Source organism: Arvicanthis niloticus, unplaced genomic scaffold (genome assembly GCF_011762505.2).
Source record: "Arvicanthis niloticus isolate mArvNil1 unplaced genomic scaffold, mArvNil1.pat.X pat_scaffold_438_arrow_ctg1, whole genome shotgun sequence".
Taxonomy (NCBI): domain Eukaryota; kingdom Metazoa; phylum Chordata; class Mammalia; order Rodentia; family Muridae; genus Arvicanthis; species Arvicanthis niloticus.
In genome coordinates, this window is record NW_023046077.1 from 14,045 (window position 1) to 32,924 (window position 18,880).

Genomic DNA, 18,880 nt, shown 5'->3' on the forward strand with positions numbered 1-18,880 from the left:
CCAGCTGTCCTGGCTCTCTCCTGAGATGGGCCTCGTCGTGATCTCTCCATTTTCTCCTTTGGTTGTGCATCACCTGAGGTGCTTGCTCTCCGGAGTAGCAGGGAGTCTCCAAGAAGATTGCTAGGTGGCTCCCCCCGCCCCCACCAAACACCTCCTTCCTTGGCAGCCAAACTGCACCTGACTCATGAGCAAAGAATGAATATTGTTGGGGTAGGGGAGATGGTTCATTTGGTAAGTGTTTGCCACAGAAGGGTGTACCTGTGATCCCAGCACTGGGGAGACAGGAACAGGGAGATTCCTGAAGCTTTCTGGCCGGTTAGAATAGCTGAGTCAGGGAGCTTCAGATTCAACGAGAAACAAAATAAGGAGGGGCTAGAGACATGAATCAGCAGTTAAGAGTATCCACCGCTTTCAGAAGACTCGGGTTCAGCTACCGGGACCCACATCAGACAGCTCACAACCACATGAAAGTCCAGTTCCAAGGGATCCAATATCCTTTTCTGGCCTCCATGGGCTCCTGTGCCCACATGATATACATGTACTCACAGAGGCCCACACACACATACACAGAAGTAAAAATAAATAAATATTTAACAAGACAAGAAAAATAAGTTAAAGACAAGGTGGAAAGTGGGCGAGGAAAACATCTGACATTGGCCTGTGCCCTATACATGCCTGTGCATACACACAAATAGGTACGCACATACGAAAACAATATTGGCACAAGCCACTGACACTCTGTAAGTTGGCACCCCGAGATGGATAATTGATAATATCACTACCACACAATTGTTGATGCAACTCCATCAGTTAGGTATACTTCCTTTTTAAAGCATTAGCTTCACACACACACACACACACACACACACACACACACACAAACACACACACAGAACACATATGGGTGAATACATGGAAGAATAAAGGGAAAAGAGATAAAAGGTCTGTTGACATGAACTCCCTCAATCTTTCAGGTAATGGGTGCCAACTGACCAGGAATTAAGAGAAACAGCTGCCTCCAAGCCCAGGGTGAGGTGCTGGGTACTCACGTTAGTGTTGCACAGTTTGTATTGCCGATAGGCCCCGATGCAGGAGATTGCTGTGGATCGAAGATGCTGGGAGAAGGCCTGAGCTGCCCCTTGGGGCCTAGCACCATTGTTACCGCTCAATTCCGAGCTGTGGAAGAGACTTGAAGCTGCAGGATAGCTTTGGTCTTGGGTCAAAGGCAGCTGATAGATAGAGGCGTCAGAAGGTGGCAGTCCAGAACGAGGGCCACTGTCGCTCTGATAGAGAGGTCTGTTGTGGGAGAACTGGTGGGTTGGTGGCCTGTAGCCCTGCTTAGAAGCAGATGCCTCCTGGGACCTGGAGTGCCTGGATGAAGGCCTTTGTCTCCGAAGCCTCTGTGGAGTATGTGTGGCATCCGTCTGCAGTGGTAAGATGTAGGGAGCCTTCCCATAGCCATACTTGCCAGGGCCAATGGGACCTCTGGTCCTGCTCCTAAAGACAAGCACAGAACAAAGAGCAACAGAGTCATGTGAATTGCGTACCAACTCAAAGGCTCTGAAACCATGGCTCAGAAGAGACATCGTGGAAGCCAAGACAGAGGCTTCCTGGAGACTAGAGGAGAACGGTGCTGAAAATCAATGCCTGGATGGCCTGCAGGTAATGTGAAAGGTTAGAAGCAAGGTTAGAATCATATGCTGTGGTCAGTGCAAGCTCATTGCACCAGGGAGCTTGGCCATTTCTGCAAGTCATGGGGAGCTCCTGGGGTTTCTGAGACCTGTAAAGATGTAATTGCAACTTCAGCATCAATTAGTGTCCCATTCACTTTTCCCCCGATAATGTGGTTTTTTTTTCTTTCTCACTCAGCTGTGTCTGATATTCCACATGATCTCCAAGACCATGCATAGCCCAAGAGCATTCTTGGGTAAGTGAGGCTTAGCCTGACCCCATGACATTCTACTACAGTCCTGAGACCTAACTTGCATTGACCTTAAAAGACCAGAGGGGAATTAAGCAATTGTCTCTGTTGTCTCAAGGAAACCCATGCCAAGCAATAAATCATCCTCATGCTAAATCATCCTCATGCTGGCATGAATCTTTAGATTTTATTTTATTTTTTTAAAGATCCACTGCCTTCTGAGACTGTAAAAAAATCGCATATGAAGTGGTTATGCTCATCAACGTTTAACCACTGCATCTCTCAAAGCCAAATGCCCTGATTTGAAGCATTTTCCCACTCCACCGGGGGTCAGCTTCATGCCTCAGGTGGGAAGATGCAGTCATTTCTAATGATCAGGGTATTTGGCTGCAGGGTTGGGGATGTAGCTCATCCTCTCTGTGAACAAGGCTGGGTTTCTACCTCAGTACCAGTACCACAACAGAAAAGCAAAGACAGGTCCAGAATTCCACTGCCAATCAATTTCTATTACTATTCATTTATATTATTACTGCTTATTTTTATTTGTGTGCAGAAGAGGGCATGAGATCCTCTGGAGCTGCAGTTAGAGGGGGTTTGTAAGCTGCCAGACTGAGCACTAGGAACTAACCTCAGGCCCTCTGCAAGAAGAGCGCACACCCTCCAGCCCCAGGCACACATGCATGTCTATTTATTATGCAACTGCTGTTGACAAAGCACAGAGCTAGGAATGGTTCAGAAAAACAAAAGGGAACCAGGAATGTGTTCCAGGATCCCAACCTCACAAACAAAAGCAGCCATAGCAGAATGCAGGCTAGGGAAAGGACTTTGGAAATAACCCATCTAATTGTGTCTGGGGAATTCTGAGGCAACAGGAGACACACAGTGCAAGGGGTCTGAGAAGGTGCCCCCCCCCATTGGTCTGAGAGTACAGAAGCCCAGATCTCAGTGCTCTGTAGAAGGACTCAAGCCATCCGATTGTTACTTATTTGTGGAATGACGAAGCTGAATTAAATGACCGCCAAGGTTGCTCCAACTCTAAAATTATATGCTTTTGTAATAATTAATTCTACATTTATGTAAAGCTGGAAATGTGCCCAAGGGTTCCTCCAGGATGGCCCCATTAAAATAAGCACATTAAAATAGCAATCAAGGTGAAACATTGATTTCTTCCCTCCTGGGGAAATTCTTTCTCCACTCTATATAACCATGAATATAAAACTTAACAGAGCACAACTAATTATTAACATCTTTATCACTAATTGCACCTCCATTCTTGGCTGATACGGTTTTGAATTAAACTAAGCTGCAGTATTTATTTTACCTTCAGGCATTTCTCAATTAATCTTGGCAACACTTGGGACTCAGTTAATGGTGGCGGCTTTAACAGATGCCATTAAGAAGTTGGTCTTAGAATACACATATGAGTTGGACCCAATTTGCCTTTTTTCTTTCTTGTGGCAGGCCAGGTAAAATGAATGACATCATAGGAGGGGAAAAAAGAAGGGATTTTGGAATGTGTATGTTTTTAAGTTCTGAAAGCTGACCAAAAATGAAATCTAGCCCCGAAGTAAGTGCTCAGTGGAGACTTCAGTTGAAGGTAATGGAGAAACCCAGACAACTAGAGTAGGATGTCTCACAGTTGCTGGTGCCTAAGACCTTGTTAGGATGCAGGTTCTGGGTTGCAGAGATAGGTTAGGTAGTCAAGTACTTGCTGTGCAAGCATGAGGAGCTTAGTTGATCCCTCCAGAACCCACATGACGAACACTGACCTGCTCGCCAGCCAGTCTAGCTAACCCAAGGAGCTCCAGCTGAAATTTTCTCTTGGAAAAAAAATAAGGTAGTGAATCATTAAGGACGATGCCTAAGATTGACCTGTAGCCTCTTCTGGTGGGTTCAGGGTGGGTGGCAAGAGAACTCACTAGAAGTTTTATAACGTAAGCTGTGTTTTCTGAGCACCCAGGAAGGTGGCTACTTCACCTCCCGGAAGGGAGATTGTACAACCTTTTATAGAATTGGAACACAAAACAAGGAGAATTGGGGTGGGCTGTTGCATTGGCCAATCATATTTTGACACAAGGGGTTAAGCAAGGAAGTCAACATTGGTGACTGGGCCTTATCCAGGCAAGCTGGTTTCAGAGACCTTGAGTCATCTTTGGCAATCATGTCCCCTCCTGGACTCTGCTGGCCTGGAGTTTTGGAATGATAAGGAGGTAAAGGGGTGGGCAAGCTGCGCATAGACGATTAACTAGGAACACATTTATGACTTGTGAGCCTGAGTGTAGATAACAGGATAACAGCATCTTCCCTCTTGACATCCTTTACGGGTTAGCAGTCAAACAGGAAACATCTGAAGAAGCAGCACAGGAGTTGGGCTCCAGGCACTGGGAACATGGACTCAATTTTGATCCTGACAACAAGGTGGAACTCGTTCCTGAGATGGCTGGACTCATAAAACTACCTCCTAACACTAAACACACACACACCACACACACACACATCATGTGCACACACACACATCTTATGTTCATCTATATCATATATAATATATACATATACATATACATTGAAAGAGGGCTTTGTTTGGAGGTCTGGGATAGAGCCTCAATCTCTCTGGAGATTTCAGTGCTGCTGGTCCACAGACCCACAGCTTTGAAGAACATAGTCACAGAACAGACTTGAACGTCGAAACAAAGGGGTCAAAATTCAAGATCAGAAATGCTTGGGTTTGGCGAAGAAAAAGATAATGGCATCGAAGCAAAACAAAACTATCCCTCTGCGGCCTATGGACTATATGAAAAGGTCTGCTTGCCTGTGGACAGGCTGCCTTGCTAAGTACACACTGATGAAGCCACACCTGCTTGGTAACACTTGTGGGCAGCAGAGAAAGCTGCTAGGATGGATGGCTGGGAAAGTATCTTCCCCAAAATAGACAGACCCTTCCCCTGGAGGGTAATACACATTTACAAATGTCTAGTTTTGTATTCATTGCCTTTTGGTGTGTGGTGGGAGAAGGGGGGAGAATAGTTCTTGCCAATCCCCTCAAACTACTCGAAATCTCTTGAAACAACCACACCTCTGAAAAGACAGTGATGTGAAAGCATTAGATGTTCATTTCATCCCGATAAACAGACTACTAAGAATGAGCAAGCGAGCCAGACATAGGATTGTGAGCAATTTGATTTCTGAGACCTCGGCTCCCAACTCTGGGTGAACAACAGAGTTGTCCCCACTTGGCTGAGACCACGTTTGTTTTCCTTGTGACCCAGCAGAGCAAACCATCCTGGTGGTTCATGGTGGCCTCTTCCTCACCAAGACAGAGACCATCTGGCCACTTGCAGGGGGCCTCCACAGAACGGGATAAATTTACACAGAGTTGTCACAATAAGCACAGATGTGTCTGGGGGTCCATGTGGCTATTTAACCCTTCAGGGAGAGCATGCAGTAGCTCTGCCCTGGGGAATAAGTTGGCTCCTTCTTAAGCTTTGTCTCCCAGAACCGAGCTGTGGAACTTCTTCACTTTAGAAGTTCCACTTGACACAATTTTAGCTACTTGCAAAAAGTTAGGCAATGTGCTGGTTAGGTTTACCTGTTAATTCCACAGCATTTAGAGTAACCTGTAGTCACCTGGAAAGAGAATTAAATAGGTTAAATTGACCTGTAGGCAGGCCTTGTTAGTTGATATAGGAAGACCCAGCCCACTGTGGGTGGCGCCATTCCTTATGTTGGACCCTGAAGTATGTAAGAGTGGAAAGGGCAAGCAGGCAGCACGGATACACTCATTCCCACCTGTTCTCAGAAGGAATCGTTTCTATCTGGATGTCCCCATAATAATGATCCATCGCCTGGAACTGTAAGCCAAATAAACCCTTCCCTCCTGTGTGGCTCTCAGTCAGGGTCTTTGTGAAACATATGAAACTGCCACAGGCAATACGGCTGAAAAGCTACAGTTCAGAGTTCAGAGAAGTGAGAGTGGTGGTCTAAGACACACACATAAGCCAAGAACCATGGGTTTGAACCACAGCTCTGCCACTACTGGAGAAGAGGCCAGAGGGCTCGCTTAGGAGCCTTCAGTAAGTTACTTGATTTTTGTGCCTCAGTTTCTCCTAATGGGGTCAGAACTAGGTTCAGGCTCAGTGAATCACTAGGATGTGACATTTCTGGAGATACCCTCCATCACTAATGACAGCTGAAGCCATTAGTGATGCTGTTTATTTGTTACATGCTAGGAATCTGCCTCACTCTAACTTCAGTGCTAAGCCCAAACTCATTCATAAAGATCATGTCACAGTTTGGTCATCTTGACTCTACCACAATCCTGAGCATCAACCCCCATTCCTGCCTCTAGGCTAGCCTCTGGGATGGAAGTAAATCTCCTAGTAGGTGTAGGTGTAGGTGCGTGGGTGCGTGGGTGCGTGCGTGCGTGCGTGCGTGCGGTCACAATAAGCTTGTGATTTGTCAGGTTTGAAGGAGGCCTGATTCTGCAACTGTGACAAGCCCTTTGGTGTCACCCTGCAGCAGTTGGAAGGCTTCAGCAGTAGCTCCTAGACATTGCCACCCACCCACCCACCCGCATCTAGAACCAGCACACTCCAGTCTGGGCTCAGCATTATAGACTACTGCCCTTCTAGTTCCTCACTGCCTCCCTCTGAGTGACCATTAAACTCACCTAGAACACTCGCTACAATAGATTGGGAAGCTCCACCTGCTAAGTCTGACCTGGGCCTCCGAGAATCTGTATTTCTGACAAGCCTAGGGAGATGCTGTTACTCGTTAGGGACCACTCTGTGAGGACTGTTTGATCAGCCTACAGCAGCCCAGGCCAGACACGAACTGGCTCTTGCACTTGCTCCTCTTCTCCACATGCTCTGGCTTGGCCAGTGCAGATGCCTACTGTAACCTTCTGTCCCCTAGGCCCTGGATGGACCAGCCCTGCTGCTGTGCTTGTGGTTTCTCCACAGGCTTCCCAGCCTCGGTTTGTATTTTTTTTTCCTCTCATGCTGCCTTCCCAGAACAGAACCAGAAATGCACACCTAGCTTCTACAGAGGTTTTCAGCAACATTTGGCCTGATCCAAACCCCAAAGCACTCTTCTACAGAAAAGATGCCCTTCTTTGGCCTCCCATTGGACCCCTGAGCTATCAGAGTATAGCCTTATTTTCTTATGTGTCCTTATATTCCTGCCTGAGTCACTAGAAACAGGTTCCCTGGGGGCTGGGTCTTATTTGTCAGGATCACCATAGCCTACTACGATGACTAGTACATAATAGGTTTTCACTTTTACTAATGAACCACTGATGTGCTAGAGAGATGGCTCAGAGATTAAGCACACTGGCTGCTCTTGCAAAGGACATGGGTTCAATTCCCATCATCCACATAGTAGCTCACAACCTTCCGTAATTCCAGTCCCAGGAGATCTGGCCTCTGGACACTGCACACACATTGTGTAAAGACATCAATGCAGGCAAAACACCCACACACATAAAATTAATTTAGTTAAAAATAATAACTAATCACTAAAAACTGAAAAGCACAAATGAGTGGTTCTGGTCCTTGATACCCACGGGAAGCAAGTCCCTTTCCTTATTTTATTTTTTATTTTATTTCATTTTTTTTTTTTTTTTTTTTGAGACAGGGTTTCTCTGTATAGCCCTGGCCGTCCTGGAACTCACTCTGTAGACCAGGCTGGCCTCGAACTCAGAAATCCGCCTGCCTCTGCCTCCCAAGTGCTGGGATTAAAGGCGTGTACCACCACTGCCCAGCGCAAGTTCCTTTCCTTAACTACTGCATTTCTCTCATTTCTTGGCTATAAAAGAGTCAGAAGGCTGAGTGATAAATATCCTAAGATGAAATGAAATGTTATATTTTATCTAAAGAGCATGAATCAATTGTGGTCCTACAGACAAGGCCACCTCCCTCTAAGTCGGAATCAAAATGTTCTTTGTTGGGTAAGAACCTTCTGAGCATCAGACACCTATTCTCAGAACAAGACTAGCTGGAGAATAGCTGAGATAGGCTGGAGAGATAGCGGGGCCAGCCAAGTGTTTGCCTGGCAAGCACGAGAATCCTAGTTTAATCTCAGAGCCTACATTTAACCAGCTTGGCATGGTGAGGTGGGTTTGAAATCCCCACACTGGGGAGGCAGAGCGATAGTCAGATCCCTAGTGTTTGCTGACCAGATGGCCTGATCTACTTGTGAGTTCCAGGCTAGTGAGAAACTGTCTTAAAAAAAAAAAAAAAAAAAAAAAAAAAGATGTGTGCCAACTAAGAAATATTACCCAGGCCACACCCATGCACATCTGCACACATATGAACATGCAAATGCACACACATGCGTTTTGTTTTGTTTTGTTTTTTTTAAGGCATGAAAAAGTTAGAGTTCCAATCTGTGCATGCCCATCTCAGCTTAAAAACCACCCAGGCAAGGCTGACAGCCTCTTGTAAGAGATAGATGGTTGTCAGCATAGAGTAGAACAGGCAGTGGGGGATTATTTATGTTTCTTATACCTTCCCTGTTTATTTCCATTCTCTTTTCCCTAAAGCTCAGCCAGGTCCCTGCAAGAGGCCCAGCCCCTCAGCTGTGCTAACATTAACCACATTCAAGGACCCAACATCCGAGGGTGCAACAACCCCTGTGACTGCCAGCCTCTGAAAGGGAGCCTGAAAGCGGTGGGGGTGGGGACTCTACACAGGGGTCACCTAAGAGCCCTATTACCCAGCGCATGCCAAAGTCTCCTTGCGAGGCTTTTCCAGGGAGGTCCAGGGTTTTCCACAATCAGAGAAATAACATGCCTTGCACATAGATATATCAGTCAGGTAGCTAGAAGAAATAAGTCTTTCCCCAGAGAATATGGCAAGGATGCTTGGAGGCAGAAGGATCGTATCCCCTGAGAGAGCAGACTGACATACGGTTGGATGAAGTCCCTGTGCTAGATTCTGTTGAAAACATGGCCTGTACTGTATCTAATGGATAGTGCCCACAGGGGTAGAAGGGCTCTTCCTGCCACATTTGAACTCTGTACTGTCTCCTTCAAGCAAAACCACTTACCAAGCCAGTGTTTTACAGCCTAGTCTTGGCACCAAATTCCCGCCTGGGGAAGTGTGATGCTATGCATTGTACACCCCTGCCTGCCAAGTGCAGAGATGCTGCATCTGAAGGTTGCCCTCGACTCCTGGCTCAAGATACACATGGGCATCTTCCTGCTCTCCCCTCCTTCCTTGTGGTCCTCAAAGCTAGGAGAAGCAGGAAGAAGACTGGGATTTGCGATGAAGACCCGACATTCCCAGTTCATCAGTAAGACCAAATGTTATCTCTTAAAAAGGCTTTTAGTGCGGTAGTAAAACAATGCCTTCTGGGCATGGCAGCACTCACGAACCCAGAGCAGGCTGTAGGCTTTCTACACAGAAACCTGTGCAACATCAAACCAGTCAACACTCCAGTGTGGGTGGAGGAGGGATTCAAGAGACCCCAGCGCTAGCTGCAAGTTACTGGCAGTTGATGGCTGCTGGTTGAGAGAACGAGTCCTTTTCCTTTGGGGGTGTGGCCTCTGGTAGGTGCTATGTTACTGAATGGCCTACACGCATGCACATATAGGTAGCTCCAATCGGGTGGGGGACTTCTGGGGTATCTGGAGGACCTGGAAGGCTCAGAGGGTAGAGAGAACCAAAAAACACTATGTACATGCGTGGAATCCTCAAAGAACAGATAAATACAATCTAAAAGCAAAAGCCATCCTGAGGGTGTTTAGAAATTAGGACTATACCTTAGTTGGCAGGTAGCTTGTTTGGCCACACACAAAGCCTTGGGTTCTTTCCCAAGTACTCAGAAAGTAGGTGTGGCAGCATACACCTGTAATCGCAGCACTTGGGAGGTGGAAGAAGAAGGGTCAGGTATTCAAAGTCATCTCCAGCTATATAGTGCATCTGAGGCCAGCCTGGGCTACAGAGATATCTCTAACAAAAAAGTAAGTAAAAAGATTTGTGAGCATGCGTGCACACATGTACACACACGCGTGCGCGCACACACACACACACAAACACACACGACACACAAAGGACAGTAGGAACTACCTCTAACAGCTGTCTTTCTCGGTGCTGGCAGATGTGCAAAAAATAAGGGTTTAGGACCCCACATCACATGCTGCTGAACCTGCAGCATCCCTGGTACTCTAGCAGGAGGGATGGTCTGAGCCCGCAAGCACATCTCTTTCCCAGAGCTCAGTTCCAGAATGACATTGAGGATTGCAATATCAGAAAGGAGCCAGATATCACAGACTAGGCATGGTGGCATGCACCTATAAACTCAGCACTTATGAGGCTGTGGCAGGAGGATGACTGGAAGTTCAAGGCCAGTCTGTGCTACAATAGTGAGTTCCCAGGACAACCTGTGCTGCCATGTATGATCCTGTCTTGAAACAAAGTAAAATTACCGCAAGGGGAAAGAAATCTTTAGGTGTGGGCGGTGTGGGTGAAGAGCCAACCTCCAGGCTGCAGAGGGCAGAAGCACAGCCTATCCTCCAGGCGATGGAGAGGAGTTAGAACCTGGAATCATTCTTCCTTCCAGCAGTAGTCTGTGTAGCAGTCAGACAAGAGAGAAACTGAGAGGGAACAAACGGAGATCAGGCGGATGCTGCAGCTCTGAGTGCATCAGAGAGAACCACAGGCTCTGTGGAAAGTCTGTTACCAACATGTCAGCTGGTCGGGTCACGGCAGTAAGCCATGTTCCTACCCAAATTGTGACCATGGACTGTAAACTTGAAGCATAGTGTATATGCCCTTCAACAGGAGAATCTGGAACCAGCTAAGTTATGACCCATTCAGACTCTGGAGGAAGATGGTTAAAGGGCAAGCCAGGTGCACATACATAGATGTAACAAGCTCCCCCCAAAACAGAAACAGGGGACAAAGGAACTAAACTCAGGATATTAAAGAGTTCCTATTCATGTGAGAGAGGAGGGGGGAGAGGGAAGTAGGGAGGGGGAGGGGAAGGAGGAGGAGGAGAGAGAGAGAGAGAAAGAGAGAGAGAGAGAGAGAGAGAGAGAGAGAGAGAGAGAGAGAGAGAGATTATGAACAAAGGAATTAACACACACAGCAAATGTACGCATGCCCAAAACAGGACTTGGGAGACTGGAGAGATGTCTGAGCACTCATCTTCCCGAGGCTGCTCTTCCTGAGAACCCGGGTTTGATTCCCAGTAGACACATGGCAGCTAACAAGCATGTGGAACTCCAGTTCTAGGGGATCAAAGCTGTCTTCTGGCGTCCACAGGTGCTGCATGCACATGGTACATACACACAAGCAAAAACGCTCATACATATAAAATAATAATTTTTTTTTAAAAAAAACAAGACTAAGAGGATGGAGTAGAGGCAGACACACTTGAGTTCCTCCTCTTTTTACTGCCATTGCCTCCTCACACCACACACACACACACACACACACACACACACACACACACACACACACACAAGGGCTTTCAATATATGAACACAATATGCAAAATTCTGAATTGTTTTGCATTGAGTCTACAAAACCCACCCAGTCTATCACTGTGCCCTAAGGAGCAGAAGCAGATGTCTCCTGGCAGAGCAGTCCTGATGCAGTGGCCAAGAGAGAACTCAGTGAGGACTCTTAGTCCTTATACACGCAGATGCTTCAAGAAGGGACACAAAATACCCACTCATGTACATACAGGAAGCCCCCAAAGCTGGAGTGATCAGGAATCAAAAGGTTCTGAAATGTCTGTCTATGGCAGAGGTGGGTACTCTGGGAGATTCTACATCACCAAGAGTCATCAAATCCCAAACCTGGGCGAGGCTTCTTAGAACCCAACCTCTCTGTGGAAAGAAGAGTTGGGATTATAAAATGTCCACTACTTGATTTTCAGAGAAGACGAGCATGCCTAGTCACAGTCCCTGTGTGGCTAGAACCAACCCATCCATGAAGTACCCAGTTGAGAAGCCTCTTATACTTTTGATTTTTCCCACATTGACCTGGTCATAGTCATTACCCTCTATATATGACACTTTTATGGGAGCTGAGGATATGATTCAGTCAATAAAATGTTTGCCTTCCAAGTGTCATAACCTGAGTGTGGTCCTCAGAACCTATGAGAAATCCAGCCTGCTGGCCAGACAGTTTAGTTGAGCTCCAAATGCTAAAGATTCTGTCTCAAAAATTCCAAAAAAAAAAAAAAAAAAAAAAAAATAGACATCTCATCTAATGTAGGCTTACATACAAATGCATGCACACCTTGTGTTGCGCACACTCACACATAAGATAAATAAACGAGCCCTTTTTGTGACTCATCTCTGGCTAGAGAACAAAGTTCAGTTCAAAGGGAGTTTAGGTTTGAAGTTATCTGATACCTTCCATCAGGAGTCCTAAATCTTCTTGGTCTACTCTCTAGTCTTCAGTTCCTCCTGTATCCTGAACCCCAAAAGCAATGTATCACCCACCAGGTCCCCAACAACCTGACTCCACTTGGAATACTGCCTCATGGGTACACCTGTGCACTAGTGCAGGCTCCTGGTCTTTGCCCCATTACGAGTGCCCTCACTAGGCAGCCTGCACATCCTTCTTGGCTGTGATATTAACACTCTGGCTGGGCAGTGTTAAGATTCAGCTTCCTCCTACACCTTTAGCTTCTGCAGGGCCAGGCTCGTCCATTGCTATATATGTGTGTATAATCCTGAGCTAAGCCCAAGTCTGATACAGAAGCACTCTAAATATTTGCTGAAATAACACGCGTGAGAGGCAGAAAGCTTAAATGTTTGCATTTCTGACCAATGGGCCAGTAAAGCCCACAGCTCTAGGCTAATTCATAGAGACCAAAGGTTCTGAGCTCCAATAAACCAGCCGGAGGTACACGGGTGGGAAGCAAAGAGAGCTAACAAAATTAGACAGGTAGCCAGTGGCTACCTAGAAAATTCTCAGAGCTCTAAATTACAGGGAGGAAGTTAAGAGGGAACAGAACCGAGGTACAGAAACACATGTATTCCAGGCCGTAAGCTGAAGCAAGCTGGGCAGGAAGACGTTTGTGGCTAAGGGCTGGAAGAGCCTTATTTTCCCTGAAGCTCCTTGTTTCTTTCCCACCCGCTGCCAAAAGGGGAAGAAGATCTTGTGCAGCCAGAGTTCAAAGAGGCTTTGAGCAAGTGGTTTGGGTTGAGCGCAGATGCCCCTTTAGAAGTTCAGAAGACTGCGGTGCCTGCCAGGCTGGGTCTCAGCAATAAATTATTTGGTGTCTACAAAAGATAAGAAGCAAAACTCTGGCCACTCAGTGAAGTAAAATTTCAGATGGCGAAAACCACAGCTTTCCTGGCTGACTACTGTGTCACAAAACCATGCTGAGGGTTTGATCAGACCTGCCTCTGTGCCCCACGACTGGCTAAGGTGAGGGGTAAAAGACAGAGTGAGAGTCCACTGAAAGGCTTGTTCTGAGCCTGCATGAAGGAAGGGACTCCCTCTCCCACTGCTCTCTGCAGGTGAGGAGAGTGGGAGGGACTTGCTAGTGACTCCCACTCCAAAATTTTTATTAGAAGATTTTATTTATAGTTATGTGTATATATGCTTGTCTCTGTATACATGTGCATGGCACAAGTGTGTTGGTGTCTGTAAAGGTTAGAAAAGGGCACTGGATGCCCTTACCTTGGAGCTGGAGTTACAGACAGTTGTGAGCCACTGAAAAAGAGATGCTGGGACCTGAACTAAGGTCCCCTGGAAGAGCAGCAAGCAATCCTAACTACTGAGTTTCTTTCCAGCCCCTCATAAGAAAGCCAGGCTTTAAGAAGACTTTGGCCCATTGACTGCCTGCTACATTGATGAAGTTCATAGGGTGGTGCCCTCACACTACCACCCTCCGAAATAAACTGAAGCAGCAACCTTCAGAACAGACCCAGTCCCCCTGGGAATTAGCCCTGGAGGAGACTTTGATTCCCGGCATGCTCTACAAGCATCTGCTTCTTCAGAATTATATGCAAAACCAGCCTTGTCCCTAAGAGCAAGTCACACACTGCTCGCCGGTGCTGTGTACCTGGGTGACCCTGGGCTCTGGGTGACACTGCTCTGAGGTGTGTTATTTAATGTGATACAAAAAAAGAAGGAACAAGGACAAGCAAATGGGCATTAGAGGAAACCGGTTCCCACACGGCAGAACCATCGATGGTCAAACATCAGTAAAGATGGACTTAGAACAAAGCATGTCACACTCATTACAGGAGGGCACCTGAGAGTGCATGGTGTGTGCCCTCCTATTGGGGAAATGACTTGAATCAGAGAAAGAGATTTCCTTTGGGATTTTCAAAAGCAAGAAATAAACTAGTAGATGCCGGAGACATTCAAGCAAAGATGGTCTCCACATTCTATGTTCTGCTAAGCAAAGCATCCCTGGAGGTGGTATGGGGGGGCAAGGGTTTGACTGGCACAGAGGTGTTTACATGGGATGTACAAAGAGCCCAGCTGCTCTATCAGCAGCTTTGCCTGCTGGGCCTTCCGTGACCTGTGTAACCAAGGACAAGTCTCTATACAGCCCTTCTAGCCAGCATGCCTGCTCCAACTGGCTATTATACAGACTTGGTGAAATCGTTCCCCGGAAGTGCTAAGATCAAGGTGTGGCCCCAGTGGCTACTCCCTAGTGGCTGTTCCCATGAATACTGCACTGCAGAGCCTCTGACCTCTTCCACGTGGGGACCACAGCGGAGGCTGACTGCCAAACATGGCACTGAGAGCTGCGGAATGGCTCTGCATGAAGGAACAGTGAATGCATTCATTGCTCCAGTATGAGTAAGAGAAGCCCTCTTGGGAGTCCAAGCTGCTGCCAATGTGGGTTGTAATCCGAGCCTGGTGGCTCTTGGAACTACAGGGGTTTAAGGGGAAACTGAATGGGATTACCTGTAGGGCAAAGGGCCTGGCCAGAGCAGATGCTGAGTGAATGTTGACTCCTAACCCCTCTCCCCTGAGGCTTCTCACAGTGCCCCTTGCCCAGTGGCTGACCCTCTATAGGCTGAGAAAAATGAAACAAAACAAAGCTTAAGATTGATTTTCTGCAAGTTCTGCTGAATTCATTAACATAACAATGATAATGGTTCTAACACGAATTATGGTTTCTGAGCATCTTTTATGAGATGGGCTCATAGCATAAGCAATGCTATTTCCCTTGAATTCTGGATGCCTCTGAATTTGTATGACATTTTCTGGGGGGGGGGGTGTCTGTGTGTCTGTGTGTCTATGTGCAGGTACACATGTGTGTTTATGTATGTGGAGGTAAGAGGACACATATCACTTGAGTATCGTTTCTCCTGCTCCTCCTCCTCCTCTTCTTGCTCCTCCTCTTGTTCTTCTTCCCCCTCTTCCCTCCTCCTCTTGTTCCTCCTCTTCCTCTTTCTTCTCCTCTTCCTGCTCCTCCTCCCCCTCTTCCTCCTTTGTTCCTTTCAGTCAGAATCTCTTTCTGCCACAGGACTGCCAGGCTAAGCTGGCTTACCACCAATCCCCAGAGATTCTCCTGTCTCTGCTTCCCAGCAATTGGATGACAAGTGTTCACCATCACACTTAGTATTTTTCCATGGGTCCTGAGGATAGCACCCAAGACCTCGTGCTTGCAAGGCAAGCACTTCACCAACTGAGCCATCTCTAAGCTCCTTACACCACTTTCTGTGTGTCAAATTACCATAGGTCACTTCATCTTTTTCTTCATTAGAAAAAATGGGGGGGGGGGAATCACGCATAATAATGAAGATTCTTTGCATTAAAGGGTTTCCTTAAACTTAAAGCTATATCTCTTACCATAAGCTAAGTGAAAGATGCAGAAGTTCTTCCTAGGGTTTTATCCAATCTCTAAAAATATTTAGCACAGTATATTTAAATAATATATGCAGTATTCAAATAGCTGTCATGTCAGACACCTGCTAGTGTCTCATACATGTTACCACCACTTAACTATCACACAAATGGTGAAATAGCTCATCTCTCTCATTTTTTTTTAATGAGGAAACTGATGCTATGTGACACTAAACAGTCTGCTCAGCTGGTTACTCTGTGTGCACAGATATCATTTATGAATGATATTCATGCCATTGAATGGATGACAGGTAAGCTCTTAAGGAGCAAAAGCAGATGTAATTGGTACAGGTTTTAAATGCCAAGTTCACACTGGAAGATGATGGACTACCTGCTATGTTCATTGAGGAAAAGGGCTCTGTCTGCCCATTGCTGCAGCATCCATAGGGCCCATGAGGACCAGATGCTTTTACAAGGAAAAACTCATGGGAAGGTGAAGAAAACATTTTGTGTCTGGAAGGCAGCCATAGGAGGAAACAGAAGGTCCCAGAGGGCTTGGCTTGGCCTGGACCAGGAAGCTAGCATAGAGGCAGGAGACAGGGAGAGAATCTCAGTAGTTAAGAACATGGGCTTTGGATTGGGGATATAGCTGAGTTAGTAATATGCCTGTCTTCCAAGCTTAAGGACCTAGATCTGAGCCCTAGAGCCATATTAAAAAACAAACCAACAAATGAATAACATGCCCCCCACTGCTCACAAAAGGCAGTGTTTGTAGTCCTAATGTTGGATAAGTGGAGACACTTGCTGGCCAGACAGACTAGCCTGCTTGGCAAGTTCTAGCTTAGTGAGAGACTCTGTCTCAATGAAACAGTAGATGGTATCCAAGGAACAACAAGGTTGTCCTCAGACCTCTGCAAACACCGCCCCCACTACACACATACTAAAGTACCTATACACACACACACACACACACACTAGAACTTAAGGACTGTCATTTGTCTATCTAAGCATAGAATGTTTCTCATACTATTGAAAAAGGGAGGGCAATGTGGACGCTTTACACGTGAGTACTGTGAAGTTAAGCCAGCGTCTCAGATGGTGACTTGACTTCCTTAGTCACTCTGGCAAACTCTCAGAAAACCAGTGAATACCCTCATAGCCCCAGACGTGATGTTTGAAGTTGGCATTGTTTGCTGAAAGCCAAGTACTCACAAGACCTTGATCCCTCTGGCCTGCAATCCTGTGCCGCATGCTGTCTTCAGTAAAGGACGCACAACAATGGTTATATAAGATTCTTTCACCTACTGACATAGCCATCTTGGTTTGTGTAATAGACTCTACAATGTCCATAGAGCAACTAAATCCCCCCAAACACATTTTCTATAATATATCCCTACCACTATGTAACCCACAGCTATCCTTTCTTTAAAAATCTCTTCCAGCTCCTGGTGACTGCCAGCAGCCCCCTTAGCTTGTGACCGAATCCCTTCAGTCTTCAGGAGCAGCACCTGAAGACTTCTATTTGGCCTCCACATGACCTTGTCCTCTGTCTGCTTATATGTCTATCTTCCCAGTCTTATAAGGATTCTCAAGGCTGCATTTAAGTCTCCTCCCCCACTGCCCCTCATTTTCCTTCTCATCCCCCCTCTTGCTGGTCCCTTTTCCTGCTTAAATGTGACATCTCCGCTGACGTCACATATGTCCTGTTACCCTCTCTTCCCCCACCATTACAATAGATTGCACTCTGCTATGGTCAGAGGATATTAACATGTATGTATGAAAATATCATAATGAAACCCACTGCTCTGTATGCCTACTTAAAATTAATTTGAAAATTGAAAATAAGAAGACTACCTGGCTAATTCAGGATCATCTCCCTATCCCAAAATGCTTAACTTAATCACATCTGCCAAGACCCTCTTCCAGATAAGTAAGCACGTAGAGACTCTAGGGGCTGGGGCTGATATCTTTGACAGAACCAAAAGAAGGCTGAGAATACAGTAACTCCAACAGCCACCCGCCATGCCTCTCCCATAGTGAGGCACCTGCAGTCACAACTGTGGGTTCAAGTCCCACCCTGCCCTGCACAACAGCAAGAGAGTGTGGACATCTATATCTCAGCTCAGTGTCCCTGGGATGGCTGTGACTAAAGTAACACAGAGAACGGAACTTCACCACTGTGACAGATTGAACAGCATGCACAGGCTCCTGCAGGTAGTACCAGGGAAGGAAACACTGACTGCTCACATAGGAAATTCACCTCCATCCTTAATGAAGGCAATTGAGGCCACCATTAGGAGTGCCCTGAAGCTCCAGGGTTCCATATTCCAAGCCAGGATCCCCACCCTCTGGATCATACATATTGCAGGCAGGCTTTTTCCACGGCCTGCCGTATCTCTCTTCTTGAATGGCTTGGAGAGGGTTCAACACAGCATTCTTCACAGCGAATGTGATCTTCGCTCCGATAACTAATGGAATACTTCTGACACTTAACAAAATGCCAAGAGGAGTGAACAAGGCGCTCTTTGGAGGTTTGGCTGAGATCAGAGTAACTCAAGCTTCAAAATCTGGCTCCAATCTTCCCTAACCTACAGGCAGAAATGTACATACAGTCGAGCCCAGCCCTGCAACAGACTGTGGGTGAGGGAGGCCTAAGGTTTCCCATCCAGAACTAAAGCACATTAAACCTCTTATCTGCTTAGCATCCACAGGTAACTTCTTATCAAACAACTCAAGGATCACGTGGTATTCCTGAGTCAGAAGGGAAAGAAGCAAATCTTTACTTGGAAGAAAAACAATAACAACAAAACCAAAACACAAAGCTGGCATTGCAAACATATGATGTACCTGCTTTCTCCTTACCTACCTGGCATGGCCAAAGTTTTTTTGTTTGTTTGTTTGTTTGCTTGTTTTTTCAGAAAGAAAAACAAACAAGGCATTAGATATCTCTTTTCCTTACCACATGGTTTCTGGAAATACTCCCCTGTACTATGTAACAAAACTCCCTAGGTATCTATGGAGGGCCAGGAAACCAGTGTGTTGCTCTGTGGAGTTGAGCTAACAGAACGTCTTCCTGTCAAATATGAAGGGATTCCTGAGCTGCCGGAGCCCCCCAGGACAGAACTAACATGTTAGCCCAGAGCTAAGAATGAGAAAATGAGAGTGGCTTACAACAGAGGAGGTTGAAGGA

The 18,880-nt window shown here is 46.4% G+C and overlaps 1 protein-coding gene across 1 annotated transcript in view; it reads right to left on the bottom strand.

Annotated features, from left to right (window-relative positions):
• Positions 1–962: 962 nt before the first annotated feature.
• Positions 963–18,880, bottom strand: part of LOC117702094 (thrombospondin type-1 domain-containing protein 4-like) — a 40,222-nt gene continuing 22,304 nt past the window's right edge. The window contains exon 2 of the mRNA XM_034493413.1: positions 963–1,497. Within this exon, the coding sequence (XP_034349304.1) occupies positions 963–1,497 (535 nt within the window). The remainder of the gene's footprint in view (positions 1,498–18,880) is intronic.